The sequence below is a fragment of the Botrytis byssoidea genome (assembly GCF_014898295.1).
Source record: "Botrytis byssoidea strain MUCL 94 chromosome Unknown BBYS_038, whole genome shotgun sequence".
NCBI classification, from domain to species: Eukaryota; Fungi; Ascomycota; class Leotiomycetes; order Helotiales; family Sclerotiniaceae; genus Botrytis; species Botrytis byssoidea.
The window spans coordinates 239,701-266,903 of record NW_024065879.1 but is presented as its reverse complement, the minus strand read 5'-3'; the positions used below and the strand labels follow the sequence as shown (position 1 = coordinate 266,903).

The window sequence follows — 27,203 nt, the reverse complement described above, 5'->3', positions numbered from 1 at the left end:
ATACAAAAATGAATGCCATATCACAGAATCGATATAATCTTATGGTAATCTTCCCCATTCCCGCTAAACACTACGCACACCTAGTATCAACTCCTATTATCTCCCTTAATATTATTACTTCACTTGAAATTATTAACATTCTCAATGCCATCCACGAAGAACCTAGCCCCTTATAAATTTACACAAAGTGCTCGACATTTCACTTATAACCTCATGGATTTCTCATTCGCATTCCTATCCTGATCATCTTAATCCATGGGCCTAGCATGCGATCCAACCATACCATCCAACCATGCAACACTGCCAGCCGCCTATCATTATCAATTTGTAGAGAAAAACAAATAAGACAAATGAATAAATAAATAAAACAAACCTATCTCTTACTCACGCATATCCTATTTATCAGCTCTATCAAGTCTGTTCAGTTCCTGTTGATAGTATACCTACCTGGTGTAGAATTTTCAAATAAGGACGATGTATGAGTATAAGTATGAGGATGAGAAAATATTTATATTTTCATACCCATCTTATTCCTCAGTTCAAATCATATGATTCTGTTTATCTTTCAACGCTACATGAATCTACTTTCGTATTTCCTTTCCATCTCCTCTTTTTCCTTCTATATCCAGGTCCTCCCACCCTCCTTCTTACTCCCATTTCACTCGCTCCCTTCCCCACAAACCCTCCCCATCTCCCTCTATCTCTTTCTCCCCCCTTAAACCCAGTGAATGCACACATCCACACACCCCAAAATAGAAAATCCAAAAATAGATCTCGCCAACCCATTCACCTATTTTTCTTCTCACTCGCTTATTCACTCCCGCCCTACCCAGTCACCCACCCATTCACACACACTCCTTCAAACCAACCCTCCCTATCATACCTGAAACACCTACCAGTTCCCTCCAAAAGTGAATCTCTCTCTCTCTCGCTCTCTCTTAACCACCAGGACATACATACATTCATGAATCTAAAAATAGATATCCATTTTATTCACATACACGCCTACCCATCTATCTATCCATACATCTATCTATCCATACACCTATCTCACTACAAGACAGATACTCCATAACCACATGACCACAACCAACTCGATCCAAGCCTGAATCCACCTCAATACCTCCAAATCTTCCTACCTCTCTCTAAAAACTAACCGTCGAATCTCGATATTCCAGCCCCATCCCAGTCCCATCCCAAACCCATTCAAATCACAAACCCATTCAAATCCAAATCCAAATTCACATCCACCTCATGACCCACTCCCCCTCCCCCCCGTCTTCTAAGCATCTTCCCCCTCACTAGTTCATTAGTTCATTAGTTCATTAGTTCATTAATTCACAATCACATGCCCAATCATGCCCCCAACTCACATTCACAACCCCAATCCCAAATCCAATCTCAATCCTGATTCCAAATGCAAATTTTGATCCCAAATCACATTCACGTTCACATTCACAATCACAATCATAACTCGTAATTCTAACCCCTGATTCCAATCTCAATCCCAATCCCAATCCCAATCACAATTGCTAATCCAAATCACGTTCTCAATAACAAGTCCCGAATCACAACCCCTTTCCGTTTTTTTCCCTTTCCCTCCCCCTCTCCCTTCCCCTTCCCTCACAATTCCCGAATTGCAGCTCCTCTCCCCCTTCCCCACATCACCTATTATCCCACAGTATCACTCTCTCATTTCGGTTTCTATTACCTTACTTCCTCTCCACCAACTACCTCTCTTCTCTACGTTTCCCTTCTCTATATGTCCCTTCTCTACACTCCATCTCCCTCCACCAAGTACACCAATCCTCCAGATCTCTACCTCTTCTCTCACGAGAACTGTTCAATACAGTACGTAGATATCTTATACCTCATACCTCATACTTCATATCTACCCATCCATCCATCCAAATAGCTATAACAAAATCGCCTTCCCTCCTCCTTCCTCATAGACGGATAGCCGAACCATATATCAAGAATAGAAACATATATACATTACCTCCCTATCTCTCATTCCACCTACCTACCAACAGACAAAGTAACCCATAACCCATAACCCATAACCCATAACCCATAACCCATAACCCATAACCCATAACCCACAACCTATAACTCACAACTCATAACCCACAACCTACCAACCCACCTAACTCTAAACAAACAACCATCCCCAACATCCTTCCTTTCCCTAATAAATGAATCAATAAATCAATCAATGCACATCCAAATGACCTGAATGAAACCAACCGAATTGACCTACCTACCTAGCAAACGAAACGAAACGAAACGACGCATCGCCTTCTTCCCTACGTGTGTATAAGTAATGTAATATTAGTAAGGGAAAGGAAAGAGAGAGAATTAGACAGACGGACAGCGAACCAGGTATCACAAAGTAGGTATCGAGCAAATAAAAGGAACACATATATCACATACACATATCACAGACATATACACATCACTACATCACACACGTATACATATACATCACATAATCAATCAAGCAAATAAAGTTGATGGAGAAACAAATAGATTCTTCCTCGTCGATAATAAAACTAACCAACACAACACAACGTTTGGGTCACACACACAATTTGAATCAATTAGGATTCAAACGGGAGACTCACCAAAAAACAACTTCCCCAATAACAAGCCAATCCAACCAAGGAAAAAAGAATGAGAAAAACGATAAAAATGTATCTGTAAGCCCACGGCGAAAAAGCCACTCATTCAATGATATCCCCATACATATCCCTAGAATCCTTTATTATAAAAGGACACACAAAAGGAATTTAAACCATCCCACATTTCCCTACCAAACCACTCCGAATATCATAGTATGAAAAAGAAAAGAGAATATAACAATACTCTTCGAACCAAAGAAATCCACGATTATAGCGTCATGACTATTGCCCCTATGCGATAGCTGCTACGATAATCTCCTTGAAGTGAGGGTACCCCAAAATCCCTCCCTCCAATCCATGATTGTGCCGGCGACTGAAAGAAAACAGTCTTTATTATCCATTCAAGTTCTTCGTAAAGCTTTTTCTTTCCAGTGAGCCACTTCGGCAGTTAACCTTGTGATTTCATCTTCAAGTTCTTCCATTCGTTGCATTTTTCTTTGACGAGATTTTCGAGCAGCAAGAGTGTTACGAGCACGTTTCATTGCGACGGTGTCGTTAGAATCTTCAACGATGATAGGGGGTAAAGCCTTGGATGGTTTTCGAATACCAGAAGTAGCTGACATGGGAGATGTTGCAGAACCAGATTTGCGACGAGTATCCTTTTTAGCATTTAGTTGTTCGGCGACTTCGAGTTCTTCTTCGACCAATAAAGGAGAGTTGGTGGCATTTGCTTGCTCAAAGTTCTCTGCGTCTGGGAAGAGAGAGAACCAAGGATCACCAGATTGAACAGCGGTGTTATCGTTGAGACCATCTTGACCGATAAAAGGCGAATCTTGGTATTCGAAAGCAGGGGACTCGTTGTAGGTTGATGGAGTAGTCAAGTTTGTAAACGCAGCCGAGTTGGGAGCAGAGGCAGTGGCGAAGGAATCGCGAAGAGAAAGATCTCGAGGTGAAACGAAACTCATGTTGGTGGTGGAGCTTGAAGACGACAAGTTGTTGATTGGATCATACATGGTTGGAATGGCAGGGGAAGAAAAGGCCGAAGAGTATGAGTTTTGTGTCGAGGATCCACCCTCGAAAGGAGTGAATTCATCACCGAAAAGATCCATGTCTGAATGTGAATGTGAGTCACTGCGCAAACGTAAATGTGAATGATCATTTATTGAATTACCTTGGAAAACCATGTTTGGAGTTCGCGGTATGCTCCCAGTTGATTGTGAAAACAAGGGTACTTGAGGACGAGATCGCTGAGGGTGTTGCAAAGTTGCTGGAGAAACAGGAGCCGAAGCGTAAAAATGCTGCTGATGCTGAACAAGCTGCGCAGGAGAGTTGAACCGATTGGTGAAAGCCGAGTTAGAAGAATGTCCAGTAGATTGTATGATCGCTGCAACTCTCTGATTCTGAGGCAATGGGGAAGCAGATGCGAGATGAGATGAGTGACGACGATTTTGCGCTGTTAAGGCAGATGCAGTGAACAAACTAGGGGTACGATGAAAGTTCGGTGTTCTGCTCTCGTAAAGAACAAAGTCCTGTTGCGGTTGATCTGGCTGAACTGGATTGTTCAGATACTGATTGTTGGATAGTTGATGTGTTGATGCCGGCAGGCTCGATGAATTGGAGTTGGGAAGCCATGGTGATTGAGAATCCGTGGTGAAAGAGTTGAACTCTTGTGGGAGTATTGTTGCGGTGGAAGGACTAAAGCTGCTGAAAGCGTTGCTAGAAGTCAGATTTTCCTGGGAGGGAAAATTTGGAGGTGAAGGGGGGTTGAGTGAGTTGGGAATGTTTTGATTGGTTGAGGAAGGAATATTGACTGATGGAGTCAACTGAGGTATGATCTGGAGGATCAATGATTTAGAACATGTTGGATAACCTGTTCTCTCATGTAAAGTATTATTGTAAACAGTTATTTTGGCGGTGGTTTGGATGTAATGGGGAAGATGTGTTGGTGTTGTTGTTGTTGTTGTTGTTGTTGTTGTGTTGTGTGGTTGAAAGATAAAATGATGAGAGAAAAAAGATCAGAGAAAAAAAAAGTGTGGTATGCCTGGGGAAAAGGATATTCTTATGCGACTTGTGTGAAAGTGTGGGAGTTTACTAGTAAGCAAATGGTTCCTACCGAGAAAGTTTATTTGTTACTTGACTGGGAATAAGCTGAATTCGAATTTTAATATCTTTTCATTGGGAAATCCATTACATACGCAGTCGATGAATTTAATTGGATCCTTTTTCCTTCTTTTAGATGTTTTGGCGTTTTCTTAGAATCTTAGATGCTTTACCTTATTAGTATGTTTCGAGATTAGTTTAATCTGTGGAAATATGAGTCACAGTTACAGTGATGGTTTCTTTGGTCTGTAAAGTTATCCGTATTATATCAGCCGTCGGTCTTGTAACCTACCGGTAACAATTGGGGAATGAGGATTGAATTGAGTGAGTGAGAGTGAGGTGTGAGAGTGAGGTGTGAGAGTGAGGTGTGAGAGTGAGGTGTGAAAGATGTGGGATGTGGTGGTGGTGGTTGTGGTGGTGGCTTCTCTTTTTATCCCTTGTATTGGATACCTTTGTAAGTGAAGTCTGAGGAGAGATATTTTCTTTTATTCTTTCCTTCTCTCTTGCTCTCTCTCTTCCCTCCCCTCACTCCCTCACTCCCTCACTCCCTCACTCACTCCCTTCACTCTACACAAACATCATTACTATCAATATCCACTTAAGATAAGGTCTCCCAGCCCTATTTTTTTTTTCTCTTCCCTCTTCTCTTCTCTCTTCTCTCGACTCGTACTAGACATGTTCGATGTTCTATTTTCTCTTCATATTGACCATTCTTGGTGGCCTATTAATCCTTGTTCGACACTAAAGGTTACGCCCTGTGAAAAAGCCTTACTCCATTTTAAGATGACATCTCATGCCGCCATTACCTCGTAGAATCGGGTATGATGGAAAGACGTGTGATAGGGTAGAGAACGACACATTTCTGGGACCTTGCCTTTGCTCTGTGATCGAATGTCACTTTTTCTCTGTAATTAATTGATCTGAGAAATTGACATGTACAGATACAGATACTGTCATGTAATCGTGTAATCATGTTGAAGTATTATTCATTCTCCATTTCTAGAACTTCGACATGGGTGGGAACCATCTGATATTCATGTCGTTCCCATCATGATTTCTAAACTCGACGGGATGATCTAGCGAAGATCAGATCTCTCAAGGAGGGAGGCTCGGAGGGGAAAGAATAAGGTCACTTGGACCAACCAATATCAAGTCAGATATACCTCGTAGTCAGATGCCATTTTCTATACCTAGGTACACACATATATACATAACTACAAAGTGCTAGGTAGATATATAAAATGAGAAACTACTATTTAAAGACTACCGTACTTTCTTTCTTTCTATCTTCAGATTATAATACTATTTATTACCTTCCTCCATTCTTCCTATATCCTTAATCCGACCCTTTAAATCCGTCTTGCATTCATTTCTCCCTCGTAATGTTTGATGTCAAACTACCCTCCCTCCCTCCCTCCCTCCCTCCTCAACCCCCCTTCCTCAAACCACAACACAACCTCTCCCTTAACCTTAAAACAGCACGCCCACCACGTCGATCATCCACACACAGTTCCACACACAGTTCCACACACAGTTCCACACACAGTCTCCCCTCCTTAACCCAAACCATCTCGCCGACCGACCGAAGAAAGCCGCCATGCCATGAAATAAATGGAGCCTTTCTTTCTTTCCTTCTCTCTACCTAAACTCGAACTTTCGTAGACGGACCGGAAGGCCTCTTTTGCAAAAATTAAAAAATTCCTCTGATCGGTTCTTGCCCCCCACTTTCCATTTCCATCGTGATGCGTACATACTCGTTGTAAGGTGTAAGATGTAAGATGTAAGAAGTAAGAAGTGAGAAGTAAGAGGGGGAGGAATGGATTATGGGTGGATTGCGTACACGCATACTGCGCCCTTTACTTTTCTTTTCTCTACTTTTCTTTACTCTGCATCTGCATCTCTTTCTGCGAATTTTGATGGTGGATGATGGATGATGGATGATGGTGCATGTGGATTGGGTTGTTTCATTCGTATCCATCCATATCCAATATCCATCAAGTCCCAGTATCTCATCAAATCTTACCCGTTTACTTACGCAGTACATCCATCCATTCATACACACATCCATACACATGAAAATAAACCTATAAGCGTGTAGGTAGATAGATACACAGTAAAAAGTAGGCAGAAACTATCCAACTCAAGGTCTGCGTACACCTCTCTTCTCATTCGTCATCATTCCCTCATTCTCTCCAATCATATCTAGGTATGCATACCAAGAAGTATCCTTTTTGTGAACTAAGCCCCCCTCTCCCTCGTTCGTCGAATGATATTAGAAGTGATGTGGGAAATGTCATATGTAAGATTACTAGGTACGTACGAGAGGTTGTATGTATAGATTCTGGATTCTGTACTGATATTCTATCCTCTGTTCTCTGTTCTCTACCATACACCGTTTGGAAATTTCGGAGTACAGATTACCCAGTAGCTACCTAGTAGGTAGTGTAGTAAATAATAGGTAGTCGTTTCTTCCTAGTATTCATCACCATCCATCCATTTATCCCCGCGCCTTCCACTCCCTCCTATCCCCCTGTTCATGAAATGTTTACTACCATCCGTATGACTCACAAATTCACAATCACTGCTGCATACCTACCTAGTCCAGTACTGGTACGTACCGATGGCGACTGCATACCTACCGTGCCTCCGTGCCTACCATCCACTCACTACTCCCACTCACTCAAACTAGGTAGCTAGGTAACTCAAACAATCAAACACAAACTACGGTATGAAACTATGAAACGAATGTCAACCCCCATTTCATTCCCCTCCCCCCCTCTCGATTTCTAAGCAGAAAAGTATAATGTACAGGCAGGGTATGTAAGAAATTGAATTAAATCTCATTCATTCATTTATTCATTCATCAATTCATCCCGCGAAGTTTATTGGAGAATTGGAAAGCTGGCGCCTGGGTATATCTATATCTACATTCTACAATCTGCATTCTACATCCCTCTATATTCTACGAGTACGTCAAATCAAATCAAATCAAGACTGCAGAATCCAGATACCTTATTACCATCTACTAGGTAGGTAGTGGACTCATATTTTTGCTTACAAAATTGTGCAGCTACCGGTTTTTATGTATGTAGGTATGTAGGTATGTATGTACTAGGTATGCGTACTCGTTGTCATCTACCGTATTGGATTGGATTGAACTGCTTATTTGTATCTGCATCTGCATCTGCCTATGTATAGAATTCATAGGTAGGTAGGTAAATTATCGAAATCGAAACCAGCGAGCGATCTTGAGGCTTAAATATATTACATTTTTCAATTTTTGTTTTCAATTTTTCTTTTTCTTTTTCTTTTCTACTTGCGTAGATGGGATGAAATTGCTTGATGAGGATACGCCACGTGATCTTCACGTGGATTATTGGGATTACAATGAAGTTCGCCGTTATCTCATCCTCAGACCACACGGTGATTACATAATTTTTGGCCTTTATTTCGAGGCAGGGGCCTCCCGAAGGTTTATCACCGTAGGTAAACGTCCCCCGATCCCTGATTGGCCGAAAAAATTCGATCATTAGTAAGCAGCCAACAACACCAATACCAAAAAGATCAATAGATATGATTCAGAATTCAATAAGAAACGTTCTATGGACGAAGAGGGTCTGAATATTGAGATAAGCCGCAGTTCAATTTTTCTCTCGGGAGATTGTGAGGTTTAGTTTTTTTTGATTATTTTCATTGATTGTTTTTTTTGGTCTAAATTTACTTTATACTTTATTTGACTTTCTGTCTATCATTAGTTATAGTTTTATGTTTTCAAGGGTTTCATACTCTATTGTTGGATACCTAGTAGTTAGATACTTGGATAGGGCTGAATGCGGGGTCTTCGTTTGAAGTATTTGAATGATTTGAATGAGTCATTGATAGTAAGGTCGTGGGGTATATCTATACCTATATCGAAAATGGGAATAGGAAAGGGATGATGGAAAGTTTATGTTTATTATTATGATCGCAAGGTTAATGTGTTTGAACTTTATTGAAGGTTAGCCTAGCTAGCTGGGAAAGTGTATTTTGACGTCTGCTCTAGTTTTGATTACTAGTGTGGTGTGGTGTGGTGGATGGTTGGGAGGTGAGTAGAGTAGAGAAGAGAAGAGTATATATAGTGTATATTCTATTCTATTGCTTGTTGAAGTACTTCTTGAGTGTTTAGGTGTGCGGTAGTACTGTGATTGAGGGTTTGAGAGTCTTTGCGGGAGATGAGGAGAGATATTAGGTGCTGGTTGGTGGTGCTGGTGCCTGCGCTTTGGGTTTGTAGACTCTTTCTTGAGTGGTGTTTTGGGGGTTGGTGGGATTTTTTGAGTGCGTGGGATTGTATTTTCTTGGGTGGCTTATTAACCGTGATGTAAGATAGTAAGTAGTGTTCTCTGTTGCAGATTTTCTACGTGCTTGCTTTGGGCGACTTCTTCCTTGAGTAGTGTTTTGGGGTTTGGTTGAATGGCATTTGAGCTCTTGGGATTGCATGTTTTTTGTGCGAGTTACTCTTTGTACTGGACTGGACTGGACTGGACTGGGCTGGACTTTTGCTATCTTTTGCATACTTTCTACGTGCTTGCTTTGGGTGAGTTCATTTTTGACTGGTATTTTGGGGTTTGGTTGGATTTTTCATGAGTTTGTAGGATCACACAGTGAGCTACTCTGTCCTGTCCCTATCCATTCCACATCCTCTTCATATTTGGGGGAGAGTTGTGTATAGCAGTTCTTCTTCGATCGTCTCGAGCCTCCATGACCTACGCAAAATGTTCGTTTGAATGCGCAAAGATCATTGTTCTTTACCCTACTAAGTCCATGGGCTTAGCATACTCATAGAAGGTGGTCATACTATAGAAGAGTAACAACCCCACTGCAATTCCAAAGCATATGAGGATCTAAGAATGTTTTCATAGCCTGAACTTAAACGGTAATTGATGTAAGTCTTACATGCCACTATGTCGAATTATTTACTTAGCTGATTTACTCACGTCCGAGTACCACTCTTCTCCGCATGATTGACCCAGGTTCGAGATGATGAAAGAATATGTGAGAATGGTTCTTTATATCGCAATATTCTTGCTGGTTTTATCTTGCATCGAAGGGAACTTCAAGGTCAGAGTTTTGTGTTTGATTAGGGGGTCAATACCGACTGTGAAGATTACCTCATTTGCATCGGTCGTGTTGCTTTACTTGAATATATACCATCGATCAGCTTTAGGATTCTCAAATGATGAACCGCTCATAATCTTCGACTCTTGCATTTGTATTGTTGAGTAACTTGATGGCTTTATCCACACAGCAAAAGAGATACACCCTAATCACTCACACAATACCATACATTGAGAACACTAACAGTCAAATATCCAGTAAAATAGAATCAATAACGGATCAAATATATGACCGATATAAATTCTGGCTAACTGCAGAGCTTTCTAATACATGAATTTAGATTTGAACCCAAATTAATGATTGTTCGATTTGATATCAATTATTGAAGAGACTACCTAGGTAATTGTGTATGTTGATATCCCGTCCCCGTCCTTGCTGGGTGGTGGGGGTGGGGTGATTTCAATGAGGTCTGTGCATCGAGCCTCCCCTTGGAACTTCAACGTTCGTGCACTTTTTATTGTTGACTTCACCTCAACTCTCGAACTATTACACCACAATCCAAACTTCGAAAATAATTCACGACATCACCCTTTCTTCAGCTCTCTATATAAGATCTTTAAATCTGCTAGAAATAATGGGTACTCTAGATATTCATTCCAGCGTTCAACATGTTTTCTGGCTGTCGCAGCAATGGGGGTTTGTGAGCAGCGCCTACTGGCAAAGGATGATCCAGCGATAGAGAATTTGACCTGGCCCTTGTACATGCATGTCGGAAAAATCTTCAGCTGAAGATTTTGGGCGCAGCATATACCAGATAGATCGTGCTCAACAAAGCCTGGCGAATCTTATTTGCAGTGGTGTATGCCAGATGTTCTTGACTCCTACTGCTTCGGTCCACCGCCTTAATTTTGCCACCAACCATGGCACATCCCCACCCCTCTTGCTATCAGCCTGTTCATAGGTACCTCAACGTGGCGGAGGGATGAATGGATTTTCATTAACACTGCCTCAAAGCCATGCCAGTTTGAAAAATCTGCATTGATCAATATGTTCTCATCATGCCTGATAAGACTTGCTGAACGATGCATCTGATTCTCATGTCGAAAACCTCACCCACCAGCTTCATTCTCAAAATCCAGGGCGATCAGGACTCAAAATCTACCTATTTCGATAGACCATATCACCATTTACAGCATCAGGAAAGAAGTCAGACTTTCATATCTTGAGCTTTCCATGAACACTGAATTGCAAAACAATTCCTAAATGGATCCATACCAGTATCAACGGATCAATCTTGGTCGACCTTCTATTCGACTTCTCCAACTCTACAAAGGGGACTGGTCCGAGAAGATTCAAGGCCATTTTGTTAGTGCCTGGTTTGACGAGCCTGATAGTATCATACCATATCTTGCATTGTCTTATACCTGGGGTAACATTGACAAAGTGGAAGAGGTTATAATCGACAGCGCCAGAATCAAAGTGACTTCCAATTTACATATGGCACTTCAGCATCTAAGATCTGGGGAAGAGGATCAGATTTTTTGGATTGATGCTTTGTGTATCAATCAGGAAAATGTCCATGAAAAAATTCATCAAATCAGACAGATGGGCGACATATACAAGAAGGCCGAAAAGGTCGTGGTTTGGTTGGGCCAAGGGACTGAAGAAACTGATCTTGTGATGGATTCCATGAAGCGGCTGCGGAAGGCGAGTTTAGGTTGGAATTCAGCAGAGTGGAAAGATAAGGCCAATGGTTGGGTCGATGAAAATAATGAACACTTGGAAAATTCGCGCGAGCAAATGAGATTAATATTGCAACGACCATGGTTTCGAAGAATCTGGATCTTACAAGAAGTTGCCAATGCTCGGCGAGCAACGACAGTACATTGTGGTAATAGATCCATCACCGTTACGATCTTCTCCCAGTTTCCGGCTCTGATTGCTTTAACCCCCGCTGTACATTGCCAATCAGTTCTGGATATAATGCCTGGAATTTTGCGGAAAGAGACTTGGTGGAGGCAAGGCCAAAAGCTTCAAACGTTACTAGTAAAGTTCCGCGAAAGCGAGGCAACTGATGATCGAGATAAGATATATGCATTACTGGGTATATCTTCAGACGCACATAGGAGTAACATCTTAGATCCAAAGTGTGATAAGTCCTCACAACAGGTCATCCGAGAAGCTGTCTCATTCATACTGTCTGAGAAATATCCTCAATTAAAAGATGATGCGTCACTCTATCAGTTTCTTGACTGGAATTCGACAAAGTTTTTAGACAATGTAGAAGATTTAGAAGGTGCTATGTTGACGGATGCGTTCCAAGGAGCAGAAGAGGAATTCTTAAAGCTATTCATTGAAACAGATGTGTGTCAAATTAGCTCGAGAGGCTTTCATGATCGAGTTCCGGTGCATTGGGCCATTCAAAAAGACCGGCTCACCATTTTAAAGATGTTACTTGACGCATATCTGTGTAGTTTCGAGAAGAAAGATTCAGATAAGCAAAAACCCTTGTCGTTAGCTATTCAAGCAGGAAACGCTAGAATTGTCGAGCTAGTCCTCAATGCGGGCATAGACATTGAGGCAACATGTTTCAACGGTTTTACACCGCTGTTTCTTGCTATTGAGAAGAACAACATCGAAATTGTTGAGCTTCTTCTTCGGAAAGGTGCGAAATGTAAAGCACAGAATATGAGTAGCTCCATTCTATTATCACAAGAAAGCAATAGATCTGGCCAGTCCATATCTCCAACTTCAAGTTCTAAAAATCAACTTCCATTACCATTTGCAATTGAAAAAGGGAATTACGGTATCTCTAAATTGTTGTTTGACCGTGGTGCTTCTCTTAGAGATGGGGGCCCATCGTCAGATATTGAATGTGGAGTCGACAAGATGGTCGAGTTCTTGATCGATCACGGTATTGGCACAGACGAACCAAAGCCCGGAATGCGTCTACAGTTGGCCGCTAAGCTTGGAAACGTCAAACTTACCGGGGAATTCATCAAGAGGGGTTTTGCGCTTGAGAGTAAAGATGGGTACGGCCAAACACCGTTAATGTTGGCTGTCATACATGGCCACTATGAAACCATTAAGCTGTTACTCAAAAGCGGTGCTGAGATTCACAGTAAAGATGTACTCAATCAAACACCATTAACGATAGCGATCGAAAACGGAAATCAGGAAATTGTGAAGCTTCTGCTTGCACGTGGTGCTGGGATTCACAGTGAAAATTCATTCGCAACCTCATTAATGATAGCGACCGAAAATGGAAACAAGGAAGTTGTAGAGCTTCTGCTTCAAAATAATTTTGACTTCGAAAGAAAAGACGCGTATGGCCAAACACCATTAATAGCTGCTATCAAACATAGGAGTAAAGAAGTTGTAGAGCTTCTGCTTCAAAATGGTGTTGATTTTGAAAGAAAAGACGAATATGGCCAAACACCATTAATAGCTGCTATCAAACATAGGAGTAAAGAAGTTGTAGAGCTTCTGCTTCAAAATGGTGTTGATTTTGAAAGAAAAGACGAATATGGCGAAACACCATTAATGGCTGCGATTGAAAATGGGAACAATGAAGTTGTAGAGCTTCTGCTTCAAAGGGGTGCGGATATTGAAGTGAAGGATAATATTGGCAGAACAGCATTGTCACTCGCTGCTTCGTACAAAATACTGAAAGCTGTTCAGCTTTTGCTTGAAAATGGTGCAGAGCTTGAGACAATAGACCATGAGGGAGAAACACCGCTTCAGAAAGCAATCGACCTAAGTTACATCGTAGATAATACTGATCAAAACGGGATCGTTACGCTCTTACTTGAGAATGGTGCAGAGCTCGAAACAAGGGACCGGGAAGGAAAAACACCACTGCAGAATGCAATTGTTTCATACAATTTCTCAACAACCAACGGTGATCGAAAAGAGATCATTATGCTCTTACTTGAGAATGGTGCAGAGCTCGAAACAAGGGACCGGGAGGGAAAAACACCGCTGCAGAATTTGAAGGCTTCGAATTGGGAAAATGAGACTATCCGGCGAGAGTTTGTTGCGCTTTTGCTTGAGTGGGGTGCAATTGATATGGATGAGGAATAAAGAAACATCACTATTGTGGGCTATTGTTGAATGAAGGAAATTCGGCTTTCAAATTTCGTGGAGACGATCTCTTCGAAGTCTCAAGATTTGAAGTTCCGATTGATTTGGGGGCGGGGAGGGGGTGGAAACTATGAATCTTTTTAAACACTCTTTTTATGGCAGTTAAAATCGGGGAATTTTGATGGCAATTCAATAAATTGTAAGCCGTATGTGTTATCAACGCCTCAAAGGACAAACGGGTATACCCAATTGACTTCATTATCTTACCAACGATCTCCGCATACACTTGTCTCCTGCCCTCAGATCCTCGAGCTCTGTCGCTTCTCATGAGTACACCGCATGTGCAACTTTCACAAAACAGAGCCAGTGTATCGGAGCATTTTCAGTTAGAATGAAATTTTCTGGCCAAGACTTTAAGTAGTGTTGGGATTAACGGGTGATTGGTTCAAAAAATGTGGAACAATATGGAAATCTTTATCGGTTATACACACATATATAGAACGGCACTGCACATAAACCGTGTTCCTTCTCCACGTATACGAAAATAAAAATACAATCCCATGCATCTGATTCGAACTTATGGAAGCACTAGTCCGGAAAGAGAGGTAGAAATTGAAGAGCGAGTGAAACCTGGAAGTGAATAGAGAGGGTGTGGTGATATATACCTAAATTGTGAGGAATGGTGAACTATGTTAGATTTAAATATGGACATATACCGGCATCATTTCCTCACCAAGCTCCCAGCTTTCAGGACCCTCGCAATTCTGGTACCAGCTCTACCGGTACTTCAAAGAGTCTCTCCCAATCCGAGATTCTTAAGAAGTTGGGGATTGAAAGCACCGAGTTCTCCAAAGATGAAATTCTCCTCACTTCTACTCAAGGATGGCAACTCTATTCCGTTAGTGAGCAATTCTATATCACTCGCTGTATAGAATAGAATACTGACAAAACCAAAGATAGCATTTGGCACAGGTACTGCGTGGTACAAAGAGGACCCTAAAGAACCTTTAGACTGAGATCTTGTCGACATTTTGAAGGCAGCTATTGAGCAGGGGTTTCGTCATATCGACGCTTCTGATGCTTACGGCACGGGGGAAGAGTTCGGTGTTGCTATCAAAGAATCCAGCATACCGCGTAAGGAAATTTTCGTAACTACGAAAGTCTTCGAGGGTTTTTACGATATACCTATATTGATTCAGAAGAGTTCAGCTAAGCTTTAGCTGGACTGTGGACTTGTGAGTCAAACGCTTCATTGTGTATACAACCACTAACTCTGTAGATATTTGCTCCATTCACCCTATCTCGCAAAAGAACTTTCCGACCTTCAACAGATCTGGCTGTCGATAAAACAGGTAAAAGCCTCTGGAAAGGCTAAATCCATTAGAGTGTCAAATCACCAGCGTCCGCATATCAAAGAAATACTGAAAGTCGCTAATATCATTCCTGCCCTCAATCAACTAGAATTCTATCCTTATCTACAGCGCGCACACAATTATCTCCCCTGGATGCGGGCGCATAGGTTCGAGGCGGCTAGTTTCCACGGGTTAACACCAATCACAAAAGCACGGCCTGGACCTCTTGACAACATACTTGCAGAGATTGCAGCCGGACATCAAGTTTCTGAGAACTCTGTGCCATTAGCTGGCAGATTGCTCAGAATGTTGTGGTGACGTCAACGACGATGATGGTTGCTCGACTGGAGGATTATGCTGCAGCTGTGCGGCTGAAATTATCGAGGGAGGAGCAGGAGAACATCATCTTGGTTTGATTGATGCATCTTTTTAGAGCTTGAGCTCCTGACCGTTTCGATCCTGATGATAGATCTTAGCTCTTTGATATTTATCTGGTGTTTTTCAGAAGTAGGCCTCAGCTGCACGGCACTCTTAAGTATCTTGGAGAGCCCGGAAGGGAACATTTTGATATCTTGGATTTTCTCTATTGCATCTGAATTCCAGACTCTCGCTTTTTTTATTGAATATCAATTCAAATATCTTAGAAGGCCATAAACGCAAGATTCCATGTTGCATTTGGAAAGTTAAGATAATTCTTATCAACAGATACTCATAATTCCTATTACCAGTCGATGGCGGAACTATCAAAGAACACTCTGGAGAGAGTGGATGGACAGAATATCAAAGCTTGACAGACGACGCTGTATCTACATAATAATACATTTAACAAATTCATGGACTTTCTTTGTAAAGTCCAAAATTAAACGAAGCGAAAGATCTCATTTCTCCACAAAGGAAGAAATCCATCCACATCTGCACTTACAGGTAAATTAACATCTTCTTTCCTGTCATTCTAGTCAATACTTATATCAAATCATTCATCACCACACTCTCTCAAAGTCTCCTCGATTCAATTCCATCTCCGAATTTTTCGGCCGAAAACTTCGGCCGCGACTCGAATCAGAATCCCAGTACCCACTCTCATCCTCATCTTCAACCATTAAACAAGTATCTCCGCAGATCTTTTGATGAAAATACAACTATATTTCTATTCCAACCAATCTCTTTCTCCCATTATTCTTCAAGAAATGTTTTGTTGCACGTCTACACCGGCTCCGAAAGTATGGGTCTCGGACTTCCGAGCTTTTCCTCTAGCCTTCCTTCACCTATGAGTTTTCTTTTTCATACCTATGTAAAGAATTATTGAATCTTGCATGATATCATATCGAAATCTACCGCGGACAAAAACTCAGGTCCTTGTTCTGATCTAGAATCGAGATGACTGAGAACCCGATAACGTAAGAGATGCCCGAGTAAGCTCATTTTTCCTCGGATGAGTAAGATTCCATCTCATATTCAACAAACAGAATTTATTATTCAAATGAAGTGGAGAGCGCCTGAAAAAGCCAGGAGATATGTTGGAATGAATAGTTGGTGATGGAGAGTGAAGTTTTGTTGCATGTCGTTATTCGGATCCGGGTGGGAGTTTCGGATATAGGGGTCGGAGATCGTGGGGCTCGGTAGATGCGCACAAGTATACTGGTTGCTTGGAATGAATCGAGATGGGTGTGGATTGATTGGGAAGGTGATTATCTGATTGGAGATGAGGATGTGGTCTATGCAAGATGAAAAGTAGGCCGTTTTGGTAATGGTGTGAGCGATGACGTCGGATTATGGAATGCTACTTGAAGGGATCATTCAATCAACGTGATACATAAGTTAGATACAAACACTGTCATTTGAACATCATTATCTACTGTTCAATTTGTGGTTTTTTCGTCAAGATGGTTATTGATTTCAATCTTTGTATTTCTTCTGGACAATGATGCTATAGCATTATGCTGTATTTTCTCAACAGCTATTAACAACACCAACTGTTTTCTCCTATATTTTTCCTGAAACTCAACACTGTGTTCAAGCCGAACCGGTTCAATATCACAAGACTCGAAATTCATAAATGATAGAGTACCGAACCCCTCAAATCCACCATTTAATATCAAAACTTGTATATTTCCCCCTCTATAAATCAAGAAACCCTATCCGTTACCCTTCCCCTCGAATAAAGATCCTCCATCCCAAACCCCAACTCAACCCCCAAATACAAATCCACACATATATATCCGTTAATATGTTCTCATTCAAACACTTTATCTATTTTCTCCCTACTCTTTAGACTTCCAATGATGCCTAAAATCATGAATCGTCGCCACGATCATCCATAGTAAACTCACATCACCCAATCCCGCAAGCAAAACAATAACCGGAATGGCTCATCCGTCGAACAGTCGAGCAAAAGAAGCTCGGTTCGATTCCTCGGTTTGGGGTATCGATTCCCGTTCATAAGAAATCGGTACATCGGAACAGTTTTTTACTATCGTGGTGGTGATGATGGTGGTGATGGTGGGAGTAATGGTGGGAATAATGGCGGTGGTATTGGGGGTGGTGATGAAGCTTACAACGGTTCGGGTAATGATTAGGGCGTAGCTAGTAGCATTAGAAGGAAGCCTCTCGAGAGTTCCGAATGCGTATGTGGTATCTGCCATGTTTTTTTTTTGGTTTTTTTTCGAGTGTTGAATAAGGGGGGGGATTGTCAATGAGGGGAAGTGTTTGCATGGATAGGTAGATAGTTGTAGAATTGGTTTTTTGTGTGTGAAATGATGATCGTTGGAATAGTCGTTGGACTGATACTCGTTGGGAACTGTGAGGTCTAGTAACCTTCAGGAGGAAGAAATAACCGGTGCTAAATTCGCTAAAATGGAAAGTTTTGAAGAAACTTTTATCGAGGAGGTGAGTGTTAACATTCGTTGGATATATAGACATTTTGTTATATTAAGATGTAAAACTGGTATGAACTGAAGGATTTCTATATCGAGATGGATTTTTATTATATATTATAATAGATCGATATGATATTTGAAGAAATTTGAGAAGGGATCAGCAGGAGAAAACATCAAGGTTACGGTAACCGAAATTTCGGACTACAGTTTAATAATATAAGGGTTTGAGTATCTAAAAGTAGTCAGAAATTTAACAATAATTTATTGTTCCAACTAGATTCAATATTAAATCATTTGAATATTTTAATTGATATGAAAATTTAAAAATATTTATTATTGGACGATAGTCCGGACTATTGAATACTCTATTCGTAGAATCTCGACATGATGATTTTATCGCTATGCTCTAAAACATTCATTATATACTCTTTGGCCTCATTGATAGAAATTCCTGTTATTATTAGTATCACTTATAATAGTGAAACCTATCTTTAGTGTAACGAGTAACACGCCTTGTCAGATTTTTATTAATTATACCCTGGTTTATCCCATGCTTCTCTATCTCATTTTCGCTAATACAAATACAAACTCATCCATGGATGTTCAAGTTTTCCTCCCCTTACTTTCTTACATCCTCTTCGCTTGTGATCTATGTTAGAATAATTCACTATCCTACGTGTATACTCACTAGCTTAGTTGTTAGGATATACAATTATTATGTGCGAGCTAGCGCTGATGTTGTTGTGGAGATCTTGTATCGTGGATTGAGACTGGGAGGATAGTTATAAAGGGGAAATCCTTTACAAGAGCCCTCTTCGAAACCCTATTATTATCCCAACTTATGTTATTTAATCACCTTCATGCTTTTGTATTACTATAAAATCTTACTCTATAATTATAAGGTTTGATATAGTATTAAAAAAATACCATTTACACCATTTCATGCGAGAATGAGAATGTTATTGTGATGCTGAGACCCCTGTAACCCCCCCCTCCTCCCTCTCATCTCCTCTCCTCTCTCAAATCTCATGATCGTTCTAATTCATATCATATACTCATATATTACCATGCAATATAACACATGATCACACAACTGAGAATGGCAGAAGAGACTCTACGTCGTACCTGGACCTCTCCGCAAAGATCTCGGTAAAATGATTTTATCGCTAGATTCTAAGAAGTAATATTTTATTTACCCTTAAGTTTCAGTACGACAAGGTATTCGGTATCTCTATCATTCAATAGTTTCTTCTCCGCATAATTTGATGACTATGACATATGTTCGCCGCAGCTTCGTAGTATCAATCAATCGATTGGTCGTTGGTTGGTCGTCAAAACCTTTGACGAGTCTTTCCTTCTTCCTTTTGATTTCGGTTCATTTCTTATTCATTTGCAATGAACTGAACATCGATCAATATTTCCAATATCATAAAGATACAAAAGTTTAACACCAGCAACCGACCTCACTATGTCAGAGGCACACACGATGCCAGTCAAAGACCCATTCGTCCCCAAGCAAATGATGTCCAAGACCGCGGCCCTCTATCAGGAACTCACTGGCGATTCCTCAATTGATACTGCTGCGCATACGATAACTCATCTTTTGCCTCCATTTACTGCAGATGCCATTAGTAAGAACAATAATTTCCTTGATAACCCTCTCCTAAAATCCGTATTGAAAACTCATTAATTGCTCAACCTAGTTCACGACAACGGCTGGGGTACCGGCGAAGACACAAAAGCGATCATAGAATCTCATCTTCCCGATGGTATCACAATCAAGGCCAGTGATCGCAATTGATATATGATAGATGGCTGTCGCGAGTTTGCCACAGCAGGAAATTGGCCCGTGGAAGCAAATGTTATGCCTGCCCAATCTCTTACCTTCCCGGATCATTACTTCACTCATTCATCTAGTAATTTTTTATTTCCCATCTCGATGATAATCACAATCCAGCAGCAAAGCAAGTCTATCGAACCCTGAAGCCAGGAGGGACAGCGATAGTTTCTGCATGGGCTGCAATGGCACATGGAGAACCGATCAAGAGAGCGCACTTTGAAACACGAGGGCCTGATGTTCCCTTCCCTATTTCTATGTCAACACATTGGTATGAAGAGATGCATTGAGGAATTTTTCTATTGTCGGGAGATTCAAGAGAGAGGATATCAAGATCACGACCTGCGATGTTTCTATTGAAGCGAAGGATTTACGACGTCTCATGTCTGCTACTTGGAGCTTTTTAGGTGCTCAAGATGATGGATGGTATCCGGAGGATGAAGAAAATTGGGACAAAGCGGTTGATATTTTGGTGGAGAACGTAGAGGCTGGGAAATACTACCTTAAGCTTCGTTGGGGAAATATAGCGTTGAGAATGGTTGTCAATATGGGCCTGGCTACAAAATAGCTCCAGTCCCTTTACCCACTGACTAGTATATATTTATAATAGGGATTCTGTTTCCATTTTATACAAGCATCGTGCTTCTCGGTTCTCTATCAATCTCGATCTCCATCTTAAGCATCCATTAAACCCTCACATAATAAAATACAACACTAGTGATAAAAAAGTAAAATCAGAGATTCTTCATTTTGCATCTCTTATCAGAGCGACAATCAAAGGAGAAGAATGTTTTAAATAAATGATACAACAAAAAATTAATTCCCGACCAAGTGGTCTCCATGTAAATAATTAGTACAAAAATAAAAAAGATGTGCAATCAATGCAAAACTTGACATCATCCAAATCCAAATCCAATTCCTCAAAGGACACTAGCACGGGTATCGTAATAACTTTGTAAAAGATCCTGATGAAATAAGATGGTGATTGAAGTCTGCCCAGCTCACCCATCACATACCAGCAGCAGTCTTAGCGAAGGCAGCAGCTGTACCGGCATCCATTCCATAAGTTAAATGAGGTGCCAGAATAAGATCTCCGTGAGCGCAAATGTTATCACCGGTATGGCAGATAACCTTTGTATTTGCAGCTGATGCGCCTGCGACTGGACTTCCGTTGTCTGATATGTATGTTAGTGAAGGTTACGAATGGTTTGATCGAAGCTCTACTTACTTGGATCTCCGAAAATGATAGCGGAGCTAACTTTGGCCATGGTGGCTGCAGGAAGCATTTTTGCAGCATTGTGTACGAGTTGACCGCCTTGAGAGTAACCTGCCATGACGATCTTGGAATCGGGACAGTTTGTTACGGCTGTTGAGATCATTTGAGCCCTATGATAGAAGTTAGTAACTGAAACTTGATAAAAATTGAAGGTACATACATCATCTTGCTTCCAGCTGCATCGCCTCCTGCCAAAAATCCAGGGATATCGGCGGGGTATGGAACACCTTGAACAGCCATATTGCTAGCACCAACGGCCGTACCGAGAGCAGCAACCAATGGAGGTCCTGCTACGGTACCCAAAGTGCCTGTTTCTGTAGTTCCACGGGCAAAGATAAGCATCATTGGTGCGCATGCTCCAGCTGCAGCTTTAACGTTTCCAGTGCCCTCGAGAATTGGCGCGGCTAGCGCGGTAAGAGGGAGGAGCAAAAGAGATAGAGACTGTGTAACCTTCATTTTGGAGACTTGCTGTTGTATGAATTAAATTCTCGAAATGATTATGGTTTTCTTGAAGTATTTAAGAAAGCGATAAAGTAAGCTGTGTTGGATGGATAAATTAAAAAAGAAACGGTCATCCATTGGGACTTACATGAAATATATATTCGTCTCAGTGACAAAAACACATATCAACATCGCAAACAATCCCATGACGGCGGAAAGGAATGAAAAGAAAGGTTGCGATTGGCTGAACTTTCTCATGCAAATATGACGGTAGTGACATTCTGGAAAGATGGATGGGATGAATTTGTGTGAGCGGCGGAGGCACAGACAGGTGGAGGATTTCTCCAACATGAAACTCGTCTCAACCACAACCCCATTATCACTAACACCGAGGTAATAAGGAAATCGTTCCTTCTAGCCTGACATTTAAAATCTTAGATGTTTAGACTGCAACATTTGAAATCTGGGCGTTAAGGCTGTGTGTATAAAAATTCATCAACTTGAGAATCATGATGTTGTATCACCGATCGATGAAGATATTTCATTCAGAATTTCGGTGGTGTAGTGATCAAAGGAGGATCAGTTATTGCGTATTCTGAATTTTCACTGAGATAGAAAACTTTTGTAAATCTCTATTATAATCTTCACACCGACTCTGAATATGTAAAGTTTTACAAGATCGTGTGGCCCGGCAAGTCCACTGTCTGATACTATAGATCCCAACTGAATTAGAAATATCAAAACCACGTTTACATTGGCATTTGTCTGTGCGATCAGCCTCATCAATTGAGAAAGCGCAATATAGTTTATGCCTCGGTACTCATTCTGCTTAAACAACATGTTTGCGACAGGTTTGTGGGTATAGAGTAAAGACACAAATGCTCGTATTGTCAGAATCCAAACTGCAAACCGGACGATATACTCTTTAGAGTTGGGATGGTTGGACACTTTGATTTCTCGACATGCGATTCGTAGAGAGAAGCGTTCCTCAGGGCCAGATCCACTTTGATTTAACCTTAAGCTACTTCAGATGTGTTTTGATTTTTGCTCGGCAGTTTTTGCCAACTCTTTAGGATTCGCTCGCATCGATTGCTTGGTGATGTTTGTTATATCGTCATGCCATTTTGGTACCACAAGTAGGTTCGGCATTTGAGCTCGATGGGGCATTTGGACACGAGGGTAATGAAAGATGACACTGACACCTTGCAAGTGCTTGATAAATTGGAGTATGAATATCTTTTCCGCTTTCTTGCTATCGTAGACCGCACAGAATTCTATTTCTCTCTCTAACAAACAACAACATTCAACCCCATACCTTTGCATCAATATGGAATTCCGACGAGGTTTTATGACACACCAAAGTCCGAAAATTTTGAGTCTTGTTCATAATGGATAGACCTGGTGGACTTGTTGATGAATATGATCAAGACATTTATTTTTGATGGATTGTATGAGAAGAAGTCTGTCAAACACTAGAAAAAAGACAACTCAGATTCATTCTAGCAATCATTGGGGTGCGAGCTTATCAATGCATGCAGGCCGTCACATGACCCGGTTAGCCATCTTGGGCATATTTCTATAAATTCACACCAAGCTGAAGTGATACCACACCTAGGATCAAACGAGAAAGATATTCCATTCCATAAGAAAAAGGCAACACGATGACAGGAAGACTCACGGCACTATATCATCTTCTATGTTTGAATCTTCTACCTCATCGATCTCACATTTTTTGGTGTTCGAGTTGAGTCAGTTTATCCTGACACTGAACGTCCGCTGTCAATCACGACTTCCCGCTTGTCAAAAAAGCTAAACTGCTCCACACCTGTTTCGACCAACTGATCACCATTGATCTCCCGAGATCTCCATCACTTGCATGGCCAGCAGAAGATGTTCTATTTTGACCGCATGCTTTTTCTCATAAAGCACATTATTGGTATGAAAAAAGCACTTCTCCATGGAAAAAAGTGCGTTGATGGCAGAGATTACCATTGGGAGAATGGATGCTGAAGTTGTCCGAAGGGTAAATGGATGCAAGTCAACCTCGACGAGGTTATGCGATATGAGCTAGAGTCTCAAGGGCAGCGATCGTAACAGTCAAGAGAAGTATGACGATGGTGAGAGATCAAAATGTCTGGTCGATCAACGTCAAGGGTCTTAGTTGCCGCTTTTTTCCTGCGTCTTCATGTCTACCTCTCAACCCTAGTTGCATTGCCACGTCTCGTTGAGGTTCTTTTGGCAGTCTATCCACTACTTGTTAAAGCTTTGGGCAGGTATGACGAAGGAAAGTAAAATACATTACTCGTCGTTTTCTAGTCACTAAGTGGTGATTGAAAACTCGGAATATTTCTACGTGGACGAGACAGTGGTTCACCAAGTCTGGCCGAATTATACATCGGAAACACTTGCATTTCGATTGAAAGTGATGATTGTTTGATTTTATGTAGAAGATTGGAAAGAGTGTATACTTCTGTTCTCCTGTTACTGTGGTCTGGAATCATCGTTACACGCTATAGCTGAGATAGTATTCCACAAGCTGCGGTAGCTATAGAAAAGTCATAGATTGATCGTCGATATGCATATTCGGATGTAAGATACGCAGATGTGAATATCCCGAGTTTCTCGAGTCTACATGAGTTTGATAATTTCGAATTCAGCCTTAAAGTGTATGCGAAAAATTCCATCTCCGAGTCTACCTAGGTATTCCCAAATTTCTTGATGTGTATTACAGTCACCTTCAATAGAGATACAATAGCGGAGTATGTAAATTTAATACATTCCAATATCCTTCAAGCACTTTTCACCCAAGAACCAAATTATAATGCTGAGTTAATCTAAATTATTTATATAATTTGCTACATAGAGAACAATCTAAATGTGAACAGGCAAGGACCGCGAAATTATGATGACCACGATTGATACATCTTTTCCTTCCCATGTACACCCAAAATCTATATTAAAGAAATCTCCCTCTTCTCATACCCCACCGGCCTGCCATTAAGAACTCCATCGTCTCCACTAACCATCTCCACATCCGCTCTTTCCCTCAACAAAGCAGATCTATCCACTCCTCGCTCCACCACATCAAAAGGAAACCACTCCGGTCTGACAATCACATACGCCGTGTAATCATACCAAGGCACTTCGATATCTTCACCCTTCTCATTCTTCTGCTTTCTGATATCCACACTCCACAAAATCGTCGCAATAACAGTAAGTAACAACATCTCTACATGATCCTGTCCAATACAAGCTCGTCTTCCCCAACCAAATCCATGGTTGGCTTTGATGGATGGGAAATGGGTAAGAGGCTCTTTGTAAGTGGGAAACTCGGGTGATAGCCAGCGCTCGGGACGGAAGTTTTCGGGATCAGGGTAGAGGACTGGATCACGGCAGAGACCCCATTCGAGAGCGAAACAGGTGGTGCCTTTGGCGAGGAAATAGCCGTCGTATACATCGTCTTGTGAGAGTACGTGAGGAACGCCTGGTTAATTTTGTTAGTTTATTGAGCCGTCTTTGGGGGTAGTTCAGAAACCAGGAGATGTAAATTGCTTGAGGAAAAAATGAGGGAGGGGAAAAAGAAATCACACATACCAGCAGGAGCCGGACTTCTCCACCTGAAAATTTCTCTAATGATCGCTCTCACAACAGGCAATTGCTGGATATCATCAAAAGTAGGTGGACGATCCCCACACACTCTATCGACTTCTTCTTGTCCCTTGGCCTGCCACTCTGGACTAACAATCATAGCGTGGAAGAAACTTTGAATGGGTGACGACGTAAGAATACTTCCGATCAACGCCAACATGCCGATTGAATAGGTGTTATCTTCTTCAAATTTAGGTGTAGTAGGCATGCTGAGATGTCTCGCCATCCAGGATGGATCCGGTTTCTCGTTCAAAAGGGACTTTCTGACTTCCTCTTTTTCTCCAAACCAAAAGTTTCTCTCCCGTTGATAACGTACTCGTTCTGCTACCTTCCATGGTTGGAGAAAATCGGGAACCCAGTCTGGAATATTGCGGAGAAAAGGAAGCTTGTTTTGGATATCACCGTCGGCTGAGATGCGGCGTAGGAGTTGATTGGCACGCATGATGGTTTCTCTGGCGGTGGAGAGACGGCGATCATTCCAGGCCATTTGCGATGATACTTGAGCGGTGCATTCTTCGCAGAATTGTTTGAAGAGATGTGGTTGAGCGATGAGACGAGTGACGAATGTTGCGGCGCCCTTTTGAGAAAGGCCCTTGAGACGATCGGGTGGCATGCTGGACATGGTGGCCTTCATCCAAGTTTTGATGCGCCTCATGTCATCTGGATGGATGTTAGTATTGTGGAAGGAAATTTCAGATACTGGGAAACATACCGCCATTGGTAACAAGGGGAATGTATCGATTTGTGTATCTACAATCTTCTCCAATAGCTGCAAGAAATGGTCTATCTGAATAGATGGCTCCTCTCTTGACAAACAGGTCATCGCAAATCTTATGAGAGGTAATCCAGACAGTAGTATCACCGTTCAAATTCACTTGGTACATATTTCCATATTCCTTACTCCAATCCACCATTTTCATCCATGGATTCTTCGGGTCAAGATCAGGAACTGATCCAATGATCGGGTATCCTGTAACAAAACATTAGTAAAGATTCATCAGTGAGGTATCATACATATTCTCTTACCCTTTGGACCCGGCAGTGTTTTGGCGCCATCAGGTATCTTGACTTTCTTGAACAGACGCTCATAAGATACATAACATATAAAAATCGCAGCAGAAAAACCAAGCAGCAACAATGAGTATGCCATGCTTGCCTATGACGAAACGATCGACTATAGAATTCTGGAATGTAGAAAAAAGAGAGAGATGGGAGACTTGATATTAAATCAAAAATTGCAGCCTTCCCATCCAGCTCCTGGGAAACGAGAAAAAGGAACCCAAAAGAAACAAACAAATACGAATCCAGTAGCACTGCACTAGTTTCTCCAACACCATCAGACCCATCCACACTAAGACAGAACTAGTCACTTTCCTCCCATATACCTACATTTCATCTGACAAGAAGGACTAAGCCTCTCTCGAGCCTTGCACAACAACACCCAAAACATGCTTTCCAGCTACATGTCGATCACGTAACAAGGGACGATTGTTTCCGTTGCTGAAACATCCTCGACGCGCTATGTTCCGAAGCACGGATACTAGAGATGATCCGCTAAACCCTAGTGCCCCTTTTGCGTGCCGACCTTCGTATTGCTTGGCCCAATGCTGCATACATAAATACATTGCTTGTTTGAATTTTGTCCTGTCTCGTCCTTTCGGCTCATGTAGAACGAGGATAATTGAGATGCAGCGTTGTAAATGTTGGCTGTACCCCCCACATTCGTGTCAGACTTTTGGGGGCTGGCAGATTTCTTCACGACGTCGTGTGCAGGGCTGAATTTAGTCGATTAGTAGTAGTAGTATGCTTACTTGTCATTCTTATCCATCGATGCTTTCAGAACTTGCGTGCGTTTGTGATTATCTACAGATTGAC

At 41.5% G+C, this 27,203-nt stretch overlaps 7 protein-coding genes across 7 annotated transcripts; 4 read left to right on the top strand and 3 right to left on the bottom strand.

Annotated features, from left to right (window-relative positions):
* Nucleotides 1-3,022: 3,022 nt before the first annotated feature.
* EAE97_011573 (uncharacterized protein) lies at nucleotides 3,023-4,503 on the bottom strand (the record flags this gene model as incomplete). Its single annotated transcript, XM_038882088.1, has 3 exons — nucleotides 3,023-3,732; nucleotides 3,793-4,444; nucleotides 4,492-4,503. 3 exons carry the CDS (start codon nucleotides 4,501-4,503, stop codon nucleotides 3,023-3,025), a joined length of 1,374 nt encoding a protein of 457 aa, XP_038727139.1.
* A 6,575-nt stretch (nucleotides 4,504-11,078) lies between these two features.
* Nucleotides 11,079-13,898, top strand: EAE97_011572 (uncharacterized protein; the record flags this gene model as incomplete). The annotated part of the gene is made up of 1 exon (XM_038882087.1): nucleotides 11,079-13,898. One exon carries the CDS (start codon nucleotides 11,079-11,081, stop codon nucleotides 13,896-13,898), a length of 2,820 nt encoding a protein of 939 aa, XP_038727138.1.
* A 679-nt stretch (nucleotides 13,899-14,577) lies between these two features.
* On the top strand, nucleotides 14,578-15,568 carry EAE97_011571 (uncharacterized protein; the record flags this gene model as incomplete). Its single annotated transcript, XM_038882086.1, has 4 exons — nucleotides 14,578-14,800; nucleotides 14,855-14,870; nucleotides 15,119-15,133; nucleotides 15,178-15,568. 4 exons carry the CDS (start codon nucleotides 14,578-14,580, stop codon nucleotides 15,566-15,568), a joined length of 645 nt encoding a protein of 214 aa, XP_038727137.1.
* Nucleotides 15,569-19,594: 4,026 nt separating this feature from the next.
* Nucleotides 19,595-19,927, top strand: EAE97_011570 (uncharacterized protein; the record flags this gene model as incomplete). Its single annotated transcript, XM_038882085.1, has 2 exons — nucleotides 19,595-19,757; nucleotides 19,830-19,927. The coding sequence occupies 2 exons, from the start codon at nucleotides 19,595-19,597 to the stop codon at nucleotides 19,925-19,927; spliced, it is 261 nt and encodes an 86-aa protein (XP_038727136.1).
* Nucleotides 19,928-20,345: 418 nt separating this feature from the next.
* Nucleotides 20,346-20,531, top strand: EAE97_011569 (uncharacterized protein; the record flags this gene model as incomplete). Its single annotated transcript, XM_038882084.1, has 1 exon — nucleotides 20,346-20,531. One exon carries the CDS (start codon nucleotides 20,346-20,348, stop codon nucleotides 20,529-20,531), a length of 186 nt encoding a protein of 61 aa, XP_038727135.1.
* Nucleotides 20,532-20,787: 256 nt separating this feature from the next.
* On the bottom strand, nucleotides 20,788-22,175 carry EAE97_011568 (uncharacterized protein). Its single transcript, XM_038882083.1, has 3 exons — nucleotides 21,400-22,175; nucleotides 21,192-21,349; nucleotides 20,788-21,138 (listed from the first exon to the last, which is right to left on the bottom strand). Exons 1-3 carry the CDS (start codon nucleotides 21,693-21,695, stop codon nucleotides 20,972-20,974), a joined length of 621 nt encoding a protein of 206 aa, XP_038727134.1. The 5' UTR covers nucleotides 21,696-22,175; the 3' UTR covers nucleotides 20,788-20,971.
* Nucleotides 22,176-24,631: 2,456 nt separating this feature from the next.
* Nucleotides 24,632-26,478, bottom strand: EAE97_011567 (uncharacterized protein; the record flags this gene model as incomplete). The annotated part of the gene is made up of 4 exons (XM_038882082.1): nucleotides 24,632-25,164; nucleotides 25,275-25,988; nucleotides 26,041-26,298; nucleotides 26,355-26,478. The coding sequence occupies 4 exons, from the start codon at nucleotides 26,476-26,478 to the stop codon at nucleotides 24,632-24,634; spliced, it is 1,629 nt and encodes a 542-aa protein (XP_038727133.1).
* Nucleotides 26,479-27,203: the final 725 nt, after the last annotated feature.

What these genes read in the sequence shown, in the direction of transcription:
- EAE97_011568 (XM_038882083.1), bottom strand. Translation starts at nt 21,695, where the DNA reads ATGAAGGTTACACAGTCTCTATCTCTTTTGCTCCTCCCTCTTACCGCG. An exon ending in GCAGCTGGAAGCAAGATGAT is followed by an intron (nt 21,350 to 21,399) that starts GTATGTACCTTC and finishes CTTCTATCATAG; the next exon opens with GGCTCAAATGATCTCAACAG. An exon ending in TATCATTTTCGGAGATCCAA is followed by an intron (nt 21,139 to 21,191) that starts GTAAGTAGAGCT and finishes CATACATATCAG; the next exon opens with ACAACGGAAGTCCAGTCGCA.